At 37.8% G+C, this 19,351-nt stretch overlaps 1 protein-coding gene across 2 annotated transcripts in view; it reads right to left on the reverse strand.

The window, feature by feature from the left end:
- Positions 1-1,111: 1,111 nt before the first annotated feature.
- GPR63 (G protein-coupled receptor 63) overlaps positions 1,112-19,351 on the reverse strand; it is a 29,036-nt gene continuing 10,796 nt past the window's right edge. Inside the window, exons 2-4 of one of the 2 annotated variants that reach the window (XM_071446108.1) lie at positions 14,320-14,405; positions 9,681-9,758; positions 1,112-6,595 (exon numbers count right to left, since the gene is read on the reverse strand). In XM_071446108.1, coding sequence (XP_071302209.1) covers positions 5,194-6,453 — 1,260 coding nt within the window. In that variant the 5' untranslated portion in view covers positions 6,454-6,595; positions 9,681-9,758; positions 14,320-14,405 and the 3' untranslated portion in view covers positions 1,112-5,193. Of the gene's footprint in view, positions 6,596-9,680; positions 9,759-14,319; positions 18,401-19,351 lie in introns of those variants that run through there. The other variant, XM_071446113.1, reaches the window with a different exon arrangement.

Below are 19,351 nucleotides of genomic sequence, written 5' to 3' on the forward strand. Positions count from 1 at the left end.
TCCTGTGCCCAGAACACTCACAGAGACACAGGTCAGCTCAGGGATTCTTATTCTGTCGTAAACTGGCTGAGGATGGATGAAGCTCACTTGCTGAAAGATGAGGTAGAATAAAATTTCTAACACTACTGGGGATAAAACAAGGATCCTGCACTAGCACTAGAGGCAAGCCTATGTGCTCCTGTAACCTCTCCTATCCTGGCATGATGTTAAAACCAGAGGGGGTAAAACTCATCTTCAGCCTGCCATTGATGGTCCAACCTGAACTCCAAGACAGGAAAGGGTGGCATGGGGTGAGAGGTTTTCTGCCTCCACAGCTTGCCCAGGGACCTCCACTTCCTCCTGCCACCACTGTACCAACCTCCTGCAACATAGCGGTGCAGAAGTAGCCACCTTGGGGACATGGGGGGCACCAGGAGAGGATGAGGGAGGAAAAAGTGGCTGTTGCAGAGGTATGGAGTCTCAGAATGAGGAACTCCAGTAGCTGAGCACAGCCATTTTCAAGCAACCAGAAATATCTATCCCCTCTCAGGCATTCTTTGGGGACATGTCTTTTTTCATTTAGAGAAACTACTCCAGCAGCATTTCTGCTAAGTCATTGTCAAGCTGAAAGTTTTCCCCAAAACAGCTGAGATGCTTTTTTTCACTCTATTAATATGAGGAATAATCCATCACATACAGACATGCAGCACTTGAATCATAAAGGTCACTGTCTTGTGCTGATATGAATCATGCCCTGCAGTACTACTGCCTGCTTTATTTATTGCACAGCAAGATGATCTTAATTACTTAGTGCAAGCTAAAAGGTGGGACACCCAGTTCAGGTAGTATTTTAGGAAAGTTACTTCCTTATTAGGCTCTCTCTCTGCTTGCTGGATACTATTCCAATTGTTCTAGATATCTTGACACGTCTCTACCGCAGTGTCTCAGAAAAGAGCACTTTGCAAATGCTTTATCCAAGAAATATTTTGGCTTAAACAAAACCCCCTATTATCAGGCAATCCTGGTTATTTCATAGACAGATAAAAGAAGTGTTTCAAATTATGCAGGTAGGCATTAAATACAAGAAACAAGTTCATGTACTAACAAGACAGTCAATTCTAAAGACTTCTGCTACATTTTTGAGAATGTTTATTTTTATTTTCTCTTTTTTTGTTGTTGTTTCTCAGGTATTTTCATGGGTGTATTATATACAGAAAAGACAATGCAATTCTACTTAACAACTTTTTTTAAAACAATAATTCAAGGTTTCTCCACATCAGAAAATGACTAGCCAAAAAAAAAAAAAAAAAAGAAACCAAATTAGTGGCAAAGTAGTGGCTCCTAGAAAACCGGACTTAAGATATTTCTCACCATTCCTACCACAACAAACTTGTGCTCTGAATTTTTTGTTTTCACACTAAAATAAATTAAAATCTCTTTCAAGGAGGGCATTGTTGAATGATTTAGGAATTAAAAATCTCAAATGGGTTCAGAAAGATCACTGAAATCTCACAGTTATTTATGCATATGCCCAAAATAAAATATAAAAGCATTAAGCATACAAGTGAAAAAAATAGTGACAAAAAGCCATAAGAGGCAAAACAGTTTTCTTCTCTATATACAGAAATATCTTTACATAAGTAACAAGAAATGTCAAAAATACACAATTTTGAGTACAAAAGAATCATTTCAGCAATAGATTTGTACAATTGAGACCTGTGTAAGTAGCATGCTTTTCTAAATGAATTAAACTGCAACATACTTCAAAATACATTCATTTAAATCCTCCATACTAAAGATGTCTGAAAATAGAACATGGGGGAATACAGATTAGTAATGACTATCATCTCTGGAGAGGAAGAAAATGATAATTTCCCTTTAAAGTCAAGAAGGATCAGTCTGAGTTTTTAAATTCCTTGGTCTTGGTCAAGACCATTCAATTGCCTCAGGAGACCCACTTCTGCCAGTATGTATGTGTTTTAACATTACAAATCTCAGTGAGGTTATGCAGGATTCTTGGCAGGATCACAGACAGCAAGACTGAGCAGTTCAGAGGTCTTCAACTTGGTCCTAGGACTTCAGCTGTAATTATCAAGGCACTGCTCTCAAGACAGTACATAGACACAATAGCTCAAATGATTCTGTAAACACATAATTACCCTGGGGATACTTCTACACCACACCTTGTTTCTTTTTTTGAACACACTTTTGTTCACTATATGCTTTGATCATCTCAAAAAACCTGGCAAGTGTGAATACTGTATCATTCTGGAAACCACCTCTGAATTTGAGCCACACAATTTGGGTTTCTTTTCTCCAAGGATCAGTAGATGGAGCTTTGACCAGAAACCTTGTTACTGTCAGTGTAAACAAGTGCTTAATTACCAAGACAAATTAACTGTCTGATGTTTGCAATTTATACTTCACAGACAGTACATATCAGAGATCACAAAAATCCCACAAAATGTTTTTCCCTCCTCCTTCAGGAATGTAATTTCATTAATTTTCCTGTATTGCTCATCTTCTTTCCTTCTTGAATTACTGTGTTTTACAACATTCAAATCTCTTGCATCATAGAGCTGGAAGACAACAAAAATACCTGTTCCTGCCATTTAGACAATGTACACTCACTCTGTTACATTAACTCTAAGCACAATTTTGCTGCTTTCAGAGATAAACATGTATGACAACTTTGAAACAGAAAAGTCATACTAACCAGGTCATAAACTTGTGCTATCAATGTAAATGTAATTGAAAAACAAAAGCTTTACTGCAAAGACATACTAAAACATTCTGCATTATAGTGGAACTCCTTTAGATCAGAAAAATCTATACCATCATCAGTAAAACTGACAAGAAAGAGAAAGCATGGCCATCAATAACACTACCACTGCCAGATGCCTTTACACATAATCCACAGTCTCAGCTGGCAGTTTGTTGGGTTTTTTTAAATGAAATTACAGAATTCAAAATTCTTCCTTTTATAGTCCTAAAATTTAACAACAACAGCTTTACCAATAGCTGTCAATGAGAAGAACAGAGCTAACTTAGCTTAAATTAGTTCTTTATTGAAGACCTTTAAAAAAAAATCTGGGATTGAATGCTTTGCTGCTGTCAGGAAGCAAGCAGTTCCTGGACATCCACATAGGACATTTCCTTCATACACACATGTACTGTGCAGATACACAGAAGCAGATAATTGCTATTATTTTTGCTCCTCTGGTACAAGAACAACAGAGAGCTCCCCATGCTTTGGGGCACTGAAAAACAGATGGAAGCAAGAGAAGCCCAAACCCTAGCTCTGGTTGTTCTTTGTTGTACATCAATCCCTCTGCTCTTGGTCACAGCCCCAAAAAGCTGATTCTCTAGGTATTCTTCCCAGCCCCAGAGCAACTGGGGATCTGGCTCCAAAGCCCAAACCTAAGTCTTAATTCTACTTGTCTCACAATAAGTATTTATTTAGCTGATTGGAAAAAAAAAAAAGTATCTGAGTTTGGTTTGCTATCATCAAGGAAAATCCTTGTTTTTCTGCTTTCCAGGAGGATACCAACACAGTCTGACATTAATCAGAAAGATAGTTTGGCATTTTAGGGAGAGAAGCTGATACCTAATAGATGAGAACAGTGAGTAAACCCTTGAGGCAGCAGCCACTAGAGAGACAAAGAGGTAATGAAAAATTCAGTGTGAAGTAGTATCAGAGGAAAAAGGGGAATTTAACTTACATCCCCAGCAAACTCTGCTGGCTGACTGTTATAAGGGGTAATGGCTGAAAGAGAGTAGATTTAGAAAAGATATAGGAAGAAATTCTTCCATGTGAGGGTGGTGAAGCACTGGAACAGGTTTCCCAAAGAAGCTGTGGATGTTCCATCCCTGGAAGAGTTCAAGGACAAATTGAATGGGGCTCTGAGTAGCCTGGTCTAGTGAAAGGTGTCCCTGCCCATGGCAGGGGTATTGGAGCAGGATGATATTTATGGTTCCTTCCAAACCAAGCCATTTTATGATTCTGTGACTGTTTATGTTTTGAGCCAATACTTAAATTGCAAAACACATCAAGAACTCTTTTTCTCCCTGCAATTACTATGTAGACTAAATGCTAACCTCAACTATGGTTCATTTGGTATCTGTGTGCTGGTTTACCCTACTATTTCTACTCCTATTCCAACAAATGCCTGACAGCATGATTTCAGCTCTGTAGAGCACACCTAGCCTTATACGAGCTCCAAGCAGAAACAACATTACAGCAACACAGTATAAATTGCAGGCCCAAAAATCACTATTTCAGATAGGTTTTCAGGCACATCATGAGGTTTGGATAACTTGTAATAGCCTCAAGTAACAACTGCAGTCACCCTTTACTCTGCAACAATTTTAACACGAACACAATTCTTCTAAACCATGTGTGAGCCTAAATCTCAGGTTATAGTATTTTTCTTTCTTTCTCTTTCATTCCTCTGTTTTCTCCTTCTATGTCTCCCAATAACAGAGCAGGTAATTTTGATCAATTGCAAGAAAACAAGAAAATCTATGACTGTACATGTAGCTATACCAACATAAATCACCATCCTAGAGCTTACATGGGTCTTTCATTGAAATTCACTGACTAAACAAATAATAATAAGCAATAATAATACATCTTCAATACAGAACAAAATATTCAAATGAACAAACTATATAGTAAATTTTGTAAAGTGCACAAAAATATTAATGGAAATATTAAAAAACCAGGTTTTTAATGTTACCATGAAAACTTCCGAAATATCATTAAATTAGATAGAAATAATCTAATGAGACTTTTTGGCTCTAATATACTGGCAGACAGCAGCAATAGTTTTCCAGAAAATTACACCAACTAAATACACTGTATCTTAGCAGCATAAAAAAAGTTCCTACAATTAGGTAACATTGTAGGCCTAGTAAGCATAAACCTGACAAGATGTTCCAAATATAGTTTTCATTAAAATAATGGATTTCCATGGAATCCTAGAGGTAACATTTGTTATTCTGCTTACATTGTATTCTGGTAGTAAACCCAACTATAGCCAATCACATTCCCTCCCTCTATCTTCCCAAAATTGCACAAAGTACTGAAAATTTAATCAAGTTATAAGATATGGCCACACTGAAAAAGCCATATGAAACAAAACAAAATTCAACCTAAAGCCTAAAAAACAAACTACCCCAGCAAACAACAATCATTGTCAAACAACTGCAGTTTCAAACCACCGACCGATGCTCCCCACACACGTAGATGGCGCTGGGCCGGATGCGCCGCCTCGTATGGCCAGGGAGCTGTGGCAAGAACTTGAAGAATCTGGGCATCAAGTCTAAGCATGCATCATGAAACTTCTTAATCCTCCAGTAGTAAATCAGTGGGTTCAGTGCAGACTTGAGGTAGCAGAGCCAAAGGAGCCAAGTGCTTATCTCAAAAAAGTTGTGCTTGTAGTAGAAGTGGCTGTTGAACGTGGCAATAAGGCTGTAAGTGGTGAATGGTGCCCAACAGACTATGAAGACAAGGAACAAAATCAGGATGGTTGTGAAGGCACGAGTTTTAAAGCTCATATCAATATTCATCTGAAAAGGTCTCTGTAAGCTCATGAGACCAAGTTTGCTGGCCTGGCTGAGACATATGCTATCAGGGTGGCTATGGATACGAACTGCGTTGTGGCGGACAGTGTTGAGTATGCCCATAAAAGAATACAACATTACCAGGAATGGAATAAAAAAAGCAATCAGCAAGATAACTATCACGTAGGCTCGGTAACCTGGGCTTGTAGAGTAGCCAAAAACACACTGAGGAGCTCTCGAGGGTATCTGCAGATTAGGATTCCCTACTGATAACGGAAAAGCAACAACAAAGGATGCTGCCCAGGAAATCACAATAAGAATCTTTGCACGGTAGGGGTTCAGTTTATCTTGCCTCTGTACTATGATAAGAAATCGGTCAATACTAATAATAAGAAGAATGGCTACCCCCTCTACAACAAAAAGCCAGAAGAACATGGCAGAAACTCTGCAAAATATATCCCCAAAAATCCACTGAGTGGTAATGATTGTTATCAGAGCAAATGGCATGTTCAGCACTGCCAGCAGCAGGTCTGCAAAAGCCAGGCTTGCTAAGAGGATATTAATTGCAGATCTCATAGCTGCCTTCTGGTAGACCATCAGGCAGACAACAAAGTTTCCAAGGAAAGAAACCAATAGGATAAATATCATAGCAGCAGAAAGAATGATCTGGAGTGGCAAACTCAAGCTCCTGAAAACTTCTTGTGACGGCAGGGTAGCTGTGGTGTTTACTAGCAAAGTACTTCTCTCAGTGGTGAGCACAGCACCTGAACCATATCTCAATGGCTGTGTTGTGCCACTACGAAGCAAGAACTGGGGAGTGGTAAAATTCGTATAGGCATTTTCATAAACAATGAAAGTAGCATTTGAGGTCCCAGAGTGGGCCAGCGTCAACATTGCTGAGAAAACCATTGCTTCAAGAAAAATGAAAGAAGAACCAAAGGTCTTCAAGGCATTTCATCTTGTTCAGGCAGTATTTTGAACTGGTCATTTAACAATCAAAATTCAAGGTTTGAAAGCATCAAAGTTCTTAAGTTCATGTCAGTATTTCCATCTGAAAAAGAAGAAATAAATGTAAATACACAATATAAAACTCTCTGAAACCAGTGGTAACCTAATGATTGCTCAGCTTTCCTTAATGAGAATAGTATCCTTAATGTATGTTTACACTTCAGGCTGACAAAATTTACTTAAGCACCAAATATAGGAGTCTTTTAATAGTTGGCCTTTCTCTCATAGGTCCTACTCCTGCAGTCCTGCTGATACTGTACAACACTCTCAAGTCACCATGCTTTTTTCTACCATAACCAAGGCTGGAGAACTTTTGTGTTTGAAAACAAACTCTACTGATTAAGAATAATTAAACCAAAAAAGTATTTTTATTTGAATCTCGCAATTTTTGAACTAACTTTATTTTGTTTTGAAATTTGCCTGCAGATAGAAACTTTAATAACATTTCTAAATAGCTTAAATGGTATCAGTATATTGCCTATTTACCTGCTTGGTAAGCACTGAAAGCCTATTTATCTGAGTTATTGCACATAATACAGAATTCTTAGTTCCATGTCAGTCATCCACATCAGACACCTCAGGAAAAACATGCAAAATATCCTAACCTGTTATTATGAAATAACTTGTCCACAGGATACAAGAATTTTTCTATTTGTTTCATTTAGGGGCTGACTCACATTCAGGTGCAGGAAATCATCACTTCTTTGGTTACTACAACTCTTCCCCTGGCAGTAAGCTTTTCTGCTTCCACTGGTCTGGGGATGTTTTTGTTAATTCATCTTGGTATCCCATATAATTTAACCATGTGCACTCTCTTCTTCCTTGTAAATCTAATCCTCACACATCCTGCTGAACTCCCTCCCTTGTCATTATAGCCATAGAATGGTTTGGGCTGGAAAGGCCTGTAAAGATCTTTTAGTTCTGACCTCCCTGCTCTAGCAGTGACACTTTCTGCCAGACCATGTTGCTCAGAGCCCCATCCAACCCAGCCTTGAACACTTCCAAGGATTGGACATCACCAACATCCATAGGCAACCTGTACCAGTGCCTCACCAGTCCCACAGTAAAGAATTCCTTCCTAATATCTAGTGTGAATCTCTCATCCTTCAGCTTAAGACCATTGCCATGACCTCACATAAAGTCCTTCTCCACCCCTCCTGCAGGCCCCCTATAGGTACTGACACAATCCAACATTTCCTTAGTTCCAAAGTTCCAAGCACTGTCTTGTTGCACTATTACTACAAGTATTGTATTGTTACATATATTTGTATGTACATATTCTTAACAAGTAAAATGCGAAGGAGTTGAGAGCTCCCTCACCTCTTCAGTGCTAGCTTCTCCCCTCTGTCTTGGACTACTAAATTAAACACTCTCAGAGCACACTGGCATCTGATCAAGCTGGAAACTAGAAGGATTCAATGCCCTTTTCAAAAACGATCACTACAGTCAGAAACATAAAGTGGGCTTCACCTCATCCATTCTGGATGACTGCAATAGTCCCTTCTGGCTGTTTTCATGTTTATCATTAGAAAAGGGATAAAGGCATCTTCAGAGGGCAATCTCCCTCCTCCATTTCTGCACACGATGACAAGCTTGGGCTACTAACAGAAGCAGCTTATGGTAGCACAAATCCTGCCCACAGTATTTATGCAGGTTCTGTTTAGTATCAATGTCAGTCAAAAATAAAGGGAGAAAGTAATATTTTTTATGAATTTACACAAGAACTACATGTTTTGTGTAGGATAAAAAGTTGATTTTTTGCTGGATAATACTTCACCAACAAAGAAATTAACTGTAAGACAACAAAATCTGATTTATGCCCCCAGTTTGGACTTCTAGCAGTCTGAAAGGAAACCTGCTGAGGCTGCTGTCAGGAATTCATCAAGTAAAATCAGCACTATGACCTGCTCCTTTCATTCCCTGACTATCTGCAAGCTCTATCACTAGATGATTTCCAGGGCCAGACTACCATCAGCATTTTTATTTCAGATAAATGATTAAGCTCTCTGTGTCCTTTAAATTTTCAACAGTATCACAAAAGATATTGTTATAAACATCCTAATTTAATTTACTCTTGTAGTGGGCTAATCCTGGCTGGACACCACATGCCTACAAAGAGCTGCTCTTTCACTCCCTCCTCAACTGGCCAGGGGAGAAGAAGTATTGTACAAAAGGCTTGTACGTTGAAGTAAGAACAGGGAGAAATCACTCATCTGTTACTATGACAGGCAAAACCTCAGCTTGGGGAAATTAGATTAAATTATTACCAATTAAATCACAGTAGGGTAATGAGAAAATAGAGCTCAATCTTAAAAACACCTTCACCTCATCCCTCCCTTCTTCCTGAGTTTAAGCTTCTGCCTAATTTTCTCCTCCCCACCAGCAACGCAGCAGGACAGGGAGCAGGAGTTGCAGCCAGTTCATCACACGTTGTTTCTGCTGCCCCTTGCTCAGCAGGGGGAAGACTCAAACTCTTCCCCTCCTCCAGTGTGGATTCCTCCCATGGAAGACAGTCCTCTATGAACTTCTCCAATACAGTCCTTCTCACTGTAGGGGTGGGAAGGCTGCAGTTTTTCTTGACCACTCATGTGTGGGTCCCTTCCACTGACATTGGCTCGATGGGTCACAGAGGAAGCTTCTGGCAGATTCTCACAGAAGCCACTCCTGCTACCAAAACTTCGTTACACAAACCCAACAGAGATTCACACAAATTCCACTTTCTAGAGGTCTTACTGCTTGAATGAAAGTTATAATTTTCTATTCTGTCCTATTATATTTCAAAGATTGTATAACCCATCAGAAGTATATAAAGCTATGTACATTGACATTTTTCAAAAATGACCAATTCCATTAACTTAATTATAGATTTTTCTTTCCCTCCATTATCTCTCTTTATATTTTATTTTTACACTAACTCCTTTAGAGAAAACCTCAATGTTAATTACAGATTACAGGCTAAAGCATATATACTAGCCAAAGCTCTTCTTTCTTTGATCTAGATAAACTTTTCCTCTACTAGTCTTCTTTAACATTTTTTTAGAATAAAGTATGTAACCAACAGGAAAAAGGTTAAAAGAACTTTCCAGAATAAACAAGAAATAGTTTAGCAATGAACAAGAAAATCTCACCCAAAGTTCCACTGAGGTTTATGACTCCACAAGCTGAGAACACTATGAAGGAAAGGAAGCTGTAGCATTCTGCAGGAACTGCAAAAGAACATAAATTCAACAAATAATTCTGGATTTAAAATCTTGGAGCAAGAAAATTAGATCCCCAGGGTAGTATCTTTTAGAGCTGTGTAAGCAATAAGTCAGCAAAAGCAACTTCTGTATTTCTGATTGGCCTTGTACAGGTCTTTCTACCAAGGCTCTAAAAGAAACTAATCTGCCCTTAGATAAATGTAAAACCCTCCTACAGACAATAATAAGTTTCAAATAGGAAACAAAAAAAGGGAGTGTTTAGTTTTGTAGAGAAAAGAGGTCACCAGAATGATCCTAAAAAATAAAATCTTTACCAGGGCTCAAGCTCTTTAATCTATAGAGGAGAAGAGGGAAATGCAAAACCATGACATTTGCTGATGATGAACATGAACCGTTTTTCAGGTCAATTTAATAAAAAAAAGGTCAACTATAAAAAGGTACAGAGGGATCTCTCAAGAGCTAGTGGCAAGCCAACAGTCTACCCCATAAAATTCAGTGCTAGAGATAAAGCTATGCCTGTACTGAAAACAGTTATCTACACAGTAACAGATGCTAAACCAATAATTACCATCCAGAAGAAAAACAGATCTTCAAATTTTCATAGTCTGCTCTATGAAAACATCAGCCATGTGCTCAGAATTGTTAGCAAAGGAACTGAGAAGAAAACCAGGAGCTAGCTATATACACGGTATATTTAGATACACCACCTGCTACAATACACATCTATGGCATCTATCCAGTACTATGCTCAGTTCTGCACCACTTGATCTCTATTAAAAAGCAACTGAAAAAAGCTATCATAGAGGTCTACCAAGTTTTTAGTGACACTTTAGGGAAAGTGAATGATTGCTGTCTCTCAAAACAAAAGAACAGGAAAAGTCAAAGAAATCACAAAACACCTCTGGAGATCATCACCAACCTCTCTGCTCAAGCAGGGCCACCTACTAAAGAGCCACAATAGAGAAAAACTGTCTCCAGATGTTCAGGGGAATTTCCTGTTTCAGTTTCTGCCCTCTGCCTCTATCACCTGGCACCACTGAAAAGATCCTGGCTCTGTCCTCTTTGTACCCTCTCTTCAAGTATTTATAAACATTGGTAAGATCCCCCTGAGCCTTCCCTACTTCAGGATGAATAGCCCCACTTCTCTCAGTCTTTCCTCACAAAAGGGATGCTCCAGCCTATTCATCCTCTTTGTAACCCTTTACTCTCTTCAGTATATCCATGTCTCTCTCAAACTGAGGAGCCCACATTTGGAAATTATTATTTCACAAGTAATTATGAAAACACTTGTTACAGGATGTTGTGGATGTCATTGAGCTTCTGTGAATTCAGACAGCATTTGGGACATATTTCATATCATTATACAGATGTCCATGTAGAAAGAGGTGAATCACCCATCTCTCTCTGCTGACTGCAAAAGATACATGGCCTTCTGATTTGAATACAGACATCTGAGCACATACATGGAGTTACCTGACTAGCTTTAAATTCACATAACAGAATTTGCTTATCAGGTTAAGTTTACATCCATTATGCCATGCAACCTCACACTCTGAAGTATGAAGTTCAGCAGAGGCTTAGATGATAACATGTATCATAAAAGCTTTAAAGAGGAAAACAAATCAAACAAAAACTAGAGAAACTACTGCTAATGTTTTATAGTAAACAATCAAAGCTTCAGAAAATACTGCTATATCCTAAATTTTCCTTCTTAACAGAAGGAACCAGACAAGTGGAGAAGGAGTAAAAGTGTTCTGCATCCTTAACTAAGCTGAAAAGATTTGTGCGACCCTGCATTTCTCAAGTCAGTAGCACACAGTATAAAGCAAAGGACAAAGGACCCACAAGTGTCTGTAGTTTATTCCTAACAAACACAGAAAAAGAAAGAAAAATAATCTCACATATGCTCTCTCATCATCCCAGCTCTCTATGCAAATAGCTACATTCCCTTTTGTGCTTTGTCCCCTCTGTGTGATGTTTGCATGTTTCTCTATGCAGCATTAAGAGAAGAGGAGGACAATGACCTCATCCAAGCTGCTGCCTGGACCCAGCCTAATGCCTAAAGTGGAAAGAGCACCAGCCATTGGGCTGTTGTATAAGTCATCAGCCCTATCTTTTCAAGAAGGATGAGAGAGTGAGCACTGATCAGCTCTTGCAAAGAAGACACCTAACCTAGTAAGAGAACTGCAAGCTTTGGATCCTGTGTTGCTCCTGTGCTCCTTTCTTCCTGATGGTTTCCAGCAGCCACCATTCTCCAGGCTCTGTTTATCACTCTGAGGATGAAATATCTGTGTGCAGTGCAGACAGAATCAGCATGTTCAGATACTGGTTTGGATTTACATTTATTTAACCTGCAGGCAATGCTCTTTCTCGGCTATCATCCTTCATCGAAGTGACTGACCAATTCAGCCAGTAAACTCAAGAGGTTCCCTTCTGTTGCCAGCACATAAAATTTTTTCTCCTTTTTTTTTTCTCCCTACTTAAAGGCCTTCTTCCATGAGCATGTACATGATTATTAAACACGTGCCTCCACCCTTCTTCCTACCCTTCCAACTTTTCCAAAATTATGTAAAGATAGAAATATAAGATGAAAGAAACCAATAAGACAATTTCAAGTGACAGCACTTCAGTCCTCACTCACTCTTTGAGAAAGGCAGATCCTGTAATTTCGAAGCCCCAGTCCTTGCTGAATGGTAATCACACAGCTTGTAAAAGACAACCATGCTTTGATAGTTTAAATGGGTAAGTCTACTGATGGTCAGGTACTCAAGCAAGAGGCAGATAGGCACCTTTTTCTCCCAGCATTCTCACTTTTGGAACATGTACTCTCACAGATTCTTTTCAGCTGCAAAAATGCTTCATACAATCACTTTTTTCAATTTCAGTGCTGAAATTTACTGTGTATGCACATTTTCTCTCAAGCAAGGTTCTCACTCATATACAACTTTCTTTTTATGGAACATAATAGACACAATTATTTCAATGAAGTACATACTTAAAGCTAAATAACACACAAATTCCATTCATCAAATATAATTATTGCTAGAACTGGGTCTGTTTATAACAGCTTTAGAAGCTAAAATGTTCCTGTTCAAAATCTGGATAGCATGCTCAACTGGAAATAAAAGATTATATGTTATATGCAAAACTGACATCAGTCAAAGCCAGGAACTCCAAGAAAGATAAAAGAGGGAACATAACAGTGTCATAATAACAGTGAAGTTTAACGCAGATCAGAACACACTATGAACAGCTGCCAAAATGTTCAATGACTTCATCAATTTGTCTGCTAAAATCAAGCATATTTTGGCAATACCGACCACCACCACGATTTCATCCAGCACACAAAAATAATTCAGAAACCTGAAATCAGCACTGCCTGGTACAGTGATCCTATTTCTTTGGGATATTTTAAGTGGTCCCAGAAGCTTCTGCATGCTTTATAGCTACTATCAATGGTTTTATTTTACAGGCAAACTTCGGCAAAAAAATATTTTTTACAACATAAAAAACATTTAAAAACCAAAATATTCTTAGGGGAAAAACAGTAAAAATAAGCATGAAGGACATGGGCTTATTTTATTTTCAAGAGAATTTATGTGCCATGAGAAAAATACTCAAGTATGTGCTCTCTGACACCACATTATTGTACAAATAAGCCCAGGACACAGCCCTCTAAATACGAATCAAGCATTGCTTCCCTTGCAATTAAGCAGAGGCAGGAACATGTCACAATGGAATCCTTTCTGCTAACACCAGTGAAAAGAATGAGTCAGAGCACAAAGCAGCAGGGACGATGTTCTTACTCACCTAAAAGAAACCAGCAGTTTTCAGTTTTAATACCTATTTACATATAACCTAAATTGAAACTAATCAACTACACTGCATGAGCAGATGACCCATAAAACTATTCACAAGAGGCATTACTTTAATTTAGGAAATTGTTCTTTTTTCCACTCTATAAACACTGCTGTGGCAATTTTCATAGGAAAGTACTGTGGGAAACAGTCACCTCTGCCTTGGGTCATTTAGTACAACTAATTGGTCTCTCGATGATATTTCCTTATGACCTTCATTCAGAGAGCCATTAACTGTCAAGAAACGTTAGTCATGGTAATCATTATCACCACTGTAAACCACAAATATTCAAAACGTAAAAAATAATTCTGTTTTCTTAGCTCTCAGGAAAAATCATGTTCTCACTTTGCAGATCATGTGAAAGGACTTGGGCAGTTCTAGGTTCATTTCTAGTTCTGTCATATTTCCCCTGACTTCTAACTTTTCCACCAGTTCAATGGTCACATTAACCATCATCATGATGAAGAGCTGAGCGAGTACTGTAGTACCTTGAGTAAACATTGAACATTTTTGAAAACATACTGAAAACATTCATAGTCTCCGCCTAGTTATTAACATGCAACTAACAAGTTGGTTGAAAGCTTCCTAAATTCCTAAATTTTAAGTGAATCTATGCATTATACATGTAATCACTGCATGTCAGTGTAGCAAAAAAAAAAAAAACCAAAACAACCCCAAAACAACTCCACACAAAAAACTCAAAGCATACCAATCCAGACAGGCTCCCATGAAGAACAGGAATCATAAGTCATCTTGTGCTGTTTTGTTCAGCTAATTATTCTCTTCCCAAATAACCTAAAATAAAACAAACAAAAAACAAAAGTGACATTCACATTCAAGGCAGGACAAGAGCAAAATAGCAAAATTTTTCCTTTAACAAAACTTTATTTTTATTGGGAGAAGTAGAATATTTTGTGTCTCTTGACAGAAGGCAGGCTGCATGCCCCCTTTCTGGCAGAAGGTACTAAGGCATCAAAGTTTCATCAAACCAAAGAAATCCTCAGCTACGTCATCTATGGATGGTAACAATCTCACCATTTCATACTAGGATCTGTCAGGGCTGGAGTAACACCTTGTTTCAGGACTCATTCAGCTGTGTTTATTTCACTTGTAGACAAGCACACAGCAGCCAGCTGCTGTAAGTCTTACCACATCTATCAAAATAAATTCTTACCCTTAACCATCAGGATCCTGATCTTTAAATCCCTAAAGCAGCTCAAAACAATAACATTTAAATCTACTACTGAGCATCATAAAGAAGACAAATAAATTTTCCCCAAACAGCAAAGATAACAGCATTGGACAAAAGACAAGAAAACAGGTCTAAAGAGAAGAATAAATCATTAAAGTTTCAATGCAGGATCTCAGCACTTCCTTTATGTATGATTTTACCAATCAATCATCATCACACTGCTAATATACCTCAGATAGCTAAATTATTTCTGCAAACTGGACCTAACATAGCTAAAAAGCTGCATATTCTATCACGAGTTCATGACAGAATCAGTTCTCATCAGATATCATCAGTTCTTATCTGAGAATGTCAATTTTTGAGGTAGCTTTTCCTTATACTCTTAGACGAAAGCCATAAAATTTCAGTGAGCCTTGAAAACTGAGTTTATGTCACACTAATAGTTTTAAGTGACCTAATTAATTTATAAATAGCTATATATCTATATATTGAAATCTATATCTATCTACATCTTTATATATATAGATAGATAGATAGATAGATATAAAGGAAAAATATATGAGACACTTTATATGCTTGCTTTTAAAAGGCTACACAACTTTTAATTTCTGCAAGAATAAGCTAGGAACATCTCTAAGTCACCTCCACACTGGAACAAAAGATACCAGGATCCTTCAGGAACAGATTTCTAAATAAATGATGCACACAGGGGCTGAAGGACAAACCAGCCAATGAGTTTACAATGGCCTTCAGCAAGGGAAGCAGTAACAAGCTGCACTCCAAGACCTCCCATAATGTACTGACCCCTGCAATCACTCAGTGCTGAGTTTCTGTATCTGCAGCCAACTCAACATGGACTTCAAACACCCAAAACAGAAGGGTTGATTTGCCAGACTGGAGTCTGCTGAGACATCTGCCTTCTGCAGAACACATTATCTAGCCACAAGGGAAGCTGGTGTCTGAAAGATTTTTCTGATAATCTACAAATACAAGTTGTTTTCCATGAGCACAAAAATTTGGTCTTTGCATTTATTCCACAGAACAAAGAGGGAAGGAAAACAATTCTCAGATATACCTCTGTATAAAAGAGATAAAATACAGCCATTGGATTATTATAAACCATTTGGTTTGTTCCCTCTTTAGTGAGGTAAGTAATATAAACTGGTAATCTTCCCTCTTCTGCTTTTTGAAGTGTCAAAGAAGTGAATAGGTCTGCAAGGAGGCAGAAAACTACTGGGAGCCTGGACAAGATTAAATACCTCAATAACCTGTAAGATCTTCCCACCAGACAAGCATATCCTCTGACACAAGAGTCATTTCCAATCTCTACTTATATGTTCACAGAAAATATTCCTAACTCTCACTAAAATAAAAGTATCTTTAAAATCAATTTAGACAAGGATCTGAAACACCGTGATGAAATTCTTTCACTTCTAACCTCCAAGAAGAAAAAAACAGAAGTACTTTTCCAAAGTAAATCTGGAAAATTTTATTAAATTGGAGTACATTGCAGAGCTTGCTGGGCAAGACTGCTTTGGGTAGTTTTCTGTTGACAGTTAGGGGTTAAAACTGTTTCGTAATGAAATTCCCTTTTTTCCACTCCATTACAAATTACTAATCAGGCTTTTTTCTAAGAACAGAGGGGAAAAGCTTCGTAACCCTTCATGAAATTTGAGTGCAAGGATTCCTGACCCTGCAAAGAGCTCCACCTGTGGAATTACAACCTTGATGATATCAGCATTTAGACCTGGTAGAGCTACTGAAAGGGTAGTCCTGACCTTTTCCTTCTTCATTCACTCATTCCTGAACCCAGCTCCCCAGTCCCAAAGCAGAAGGAATAAACTGAACTAAAACTGACCCTGGCAAGCAAATTTAAAAGCTTCACATTTCTGGCCTGAAGCTGTGAGATGCTGGGGAACACAGACCAAAGCTTAAGATGTAGATTTAGATTCTACATACTAAGAGATATTTTAATTTAACAGTCAGTCCCGTGCCACAAGCAAGAATGGTGCAAAACTTGTACTTACAGATGATCATAGAAAAATCTGCACCTTTGATTCCCCAAATCAGGAGCTGTCATTTACAAAAACCTGAAATAGTGGAACTAAAATCACAAAGATTTTACACATAATTAAACTTTAAGGTGTTTCCCACAAATACCCAGATTACAATAAAGACTTAGCAAGAGTCTAGAGAAGATCAGAAATATTATGAAATTGCTTTTCAAGTGAGTTGTAATTTTGTTACATACTTTACTGACAATTCTCTATGTCTCTTCATGCCTAGTCTATAGCCATATTTTATCAAATTTTTCTAACATTTTCTTGGGATACTAAGTCAAACCACAGGCAACAATGAAATGAAATACCGAAAGCTTACTTCCTTCACAAAAGAGTCAGTCCATCAGAAGATAATAAGGAAGTAAAAAAGTCTGCTTCAAGTCAAAAAGCTTTAAGAGAGTTGTCCTAAGGCTATTTTGGCTTTTCAACTACAGAAACTTCTCCACTATATTCTCTGAGCTCTGTGAAAATGTTTCACCTTCATATACCTTAAGGTAAAGATCTAAAGGCTCCTTGCATTACATCATTCTTACTTCCTCTGTAGTGCCCCAGTATACCCAACATACACTATTGCATTGCCTTCTGCTAAAATCAGGGGAAGATGAATTTTTCTGTCAGTAGTTTGGACAACAGCTGTTAGCACACTGTCTTCTTTTGTAAGCAAGGGCTTACAAAACTCAGCCTATAAAAATGGTAATGCCAGCAGCAGCACTCTACACTGGTGGAATTTAAGCTGTATCTCCCACAGAAACATACCTGCTTGTGAAACAAAATTTATTTTAACAAAAATTCATCTCTTTATGAAAAGATGCAGGGATGCTAATGAAAAAGTGATTAGAATGGCCAGATGTGTGCACTCTTCACACAGTGAGCTGCTCACAAATTCCTGGGATTTGATTTAGCTCCCAGAGCAAAGCCATCAGCCCTGCTTCTGCTTTTGCCTCAGGGATTCAGGCCATGCTAGAGCCAAGTTCTGTGCCTGCCCAGGATCCTGCTGCTGCAATACAGGTGTTATGGGTCTCACTTCTTGGCTCCCATGGAAGAGATGCTGGTAGCAAGTTAAATGAGGCCACTCCCACTCACAGCATTCTGCTCTGGGAGTGCTCAAAGGCTGCAATGGCAAGATTCAGCTGAGAACTAAGCAAAGATTTACTTTATATGCCTATTTATATTATAACCTTTCTTCTCATACATATACACACATGTGCATATATTGCCAATAGTTATTATCACCTCTATTCAACCAAAGATAAACATAAAATGTTTAATACAAAAAATCATCTAAGTCATAAGGTTCCTCTGATTCTTTCCCCAGATTTACCCTATACTTTGCTTTTAGACTAAATTAGTCTATTAAAAATCAGCTGCATGTTACAATAGTAACTTATTTTTCCTAATACAGAAACGGAGAATAAATAAACAATCAAATTATTGATAGTTATCTGTGTCATCTCATTTGATAGCTTCAGAATTATTTTTGGGTCATGTCAGCCAACTGGAATAAAACTTCTAAGACAGCAGCTATTTTGGAGATACAATCCTAGTCAGAAATCTATTCATGCTAGGAATTAAAAGACAGTTAAATTAAGAGTTCCCATCTGGACACTTCTCAGGGTGAGATGACATATTGCAGACATTCAGACCCTATGCAACGCAGGCACTAATAATTTCTGTTCAGACCCAACAAGCAGGGCTTGTAACATATATCCCAAAGAGATAAAAAAATTGATTACATTTGCAAGCCAAAAACATTTAAATGAGCTAGTCTAATGATTTTTAAAGCACACTTTTTTTCATGTAATACAAGAGATCAGTACTTAAATTTTTTCCAGGCTTTTTAATCATAAAAATGCAACATAAATATCAACTGAAGAATTCAAATCCTTTCTAGGAATGATTTTTTAAAGTACCTTATAATCCCTTGTTACAAATAAATTAACAGTTAATCGAATGGACTCTGTACTACTAATTAGTTCTGTGCTACTTGGGACCTTTTAAGCAAACAGAAGACCAAATCAAATGCCTTCTATAGATAGTTACAGCAGTTCTGAGTTCATAAACTTCATATTTAAGAAAGGTTTTTTTCCATGGAAAAGCTCCTTCAGTAGTAAGTTAGGGATTTTCACACAATTTTATTTCTCTACTAAAAGTAGAGAAATAAAAAACCAAAAATCTGAAAAAACACATACCTCCAAAAAGAACAACAAACCAACAAAAAAAACCCCAAAAACCCAACAACAACAACAAAACCAAACAAACCCAAAAAGAAACAAACTAACAAACAAACAAACCCAAAAAACAAACCACTGAAAAATTAAAACATCCCAAATCCCTCCAACCTACCAAGTATTACCTTACCAGAAAGGTGTAATCCATTAATTCCTGTTGTCTTCCACTTTGGTAGCTAAAGATCATATTTCCCTACTCCACCAAAGGCTGTTTAAATATGCTCAACTAAAGAATTTTGCAAATAATAACAATGTTTCTTC

This window comes from Agelaius tricolor, unplaced genomic scaffold (genome assembly GCF_023055355.1).
Source record: "Agelaius tricolor isolate 1412-34295 unplaced genomic scaffold, bAgeTri1.0.p SCAF_1, whole genome shotgun sequence".
NCBI classification, from domain to species: domain Eukaryota; kingdom Metazoa; phylum Chordata; class Aves; order Passeriformes; family Icteridae; genus Agelaius; species Agelaius tricolor.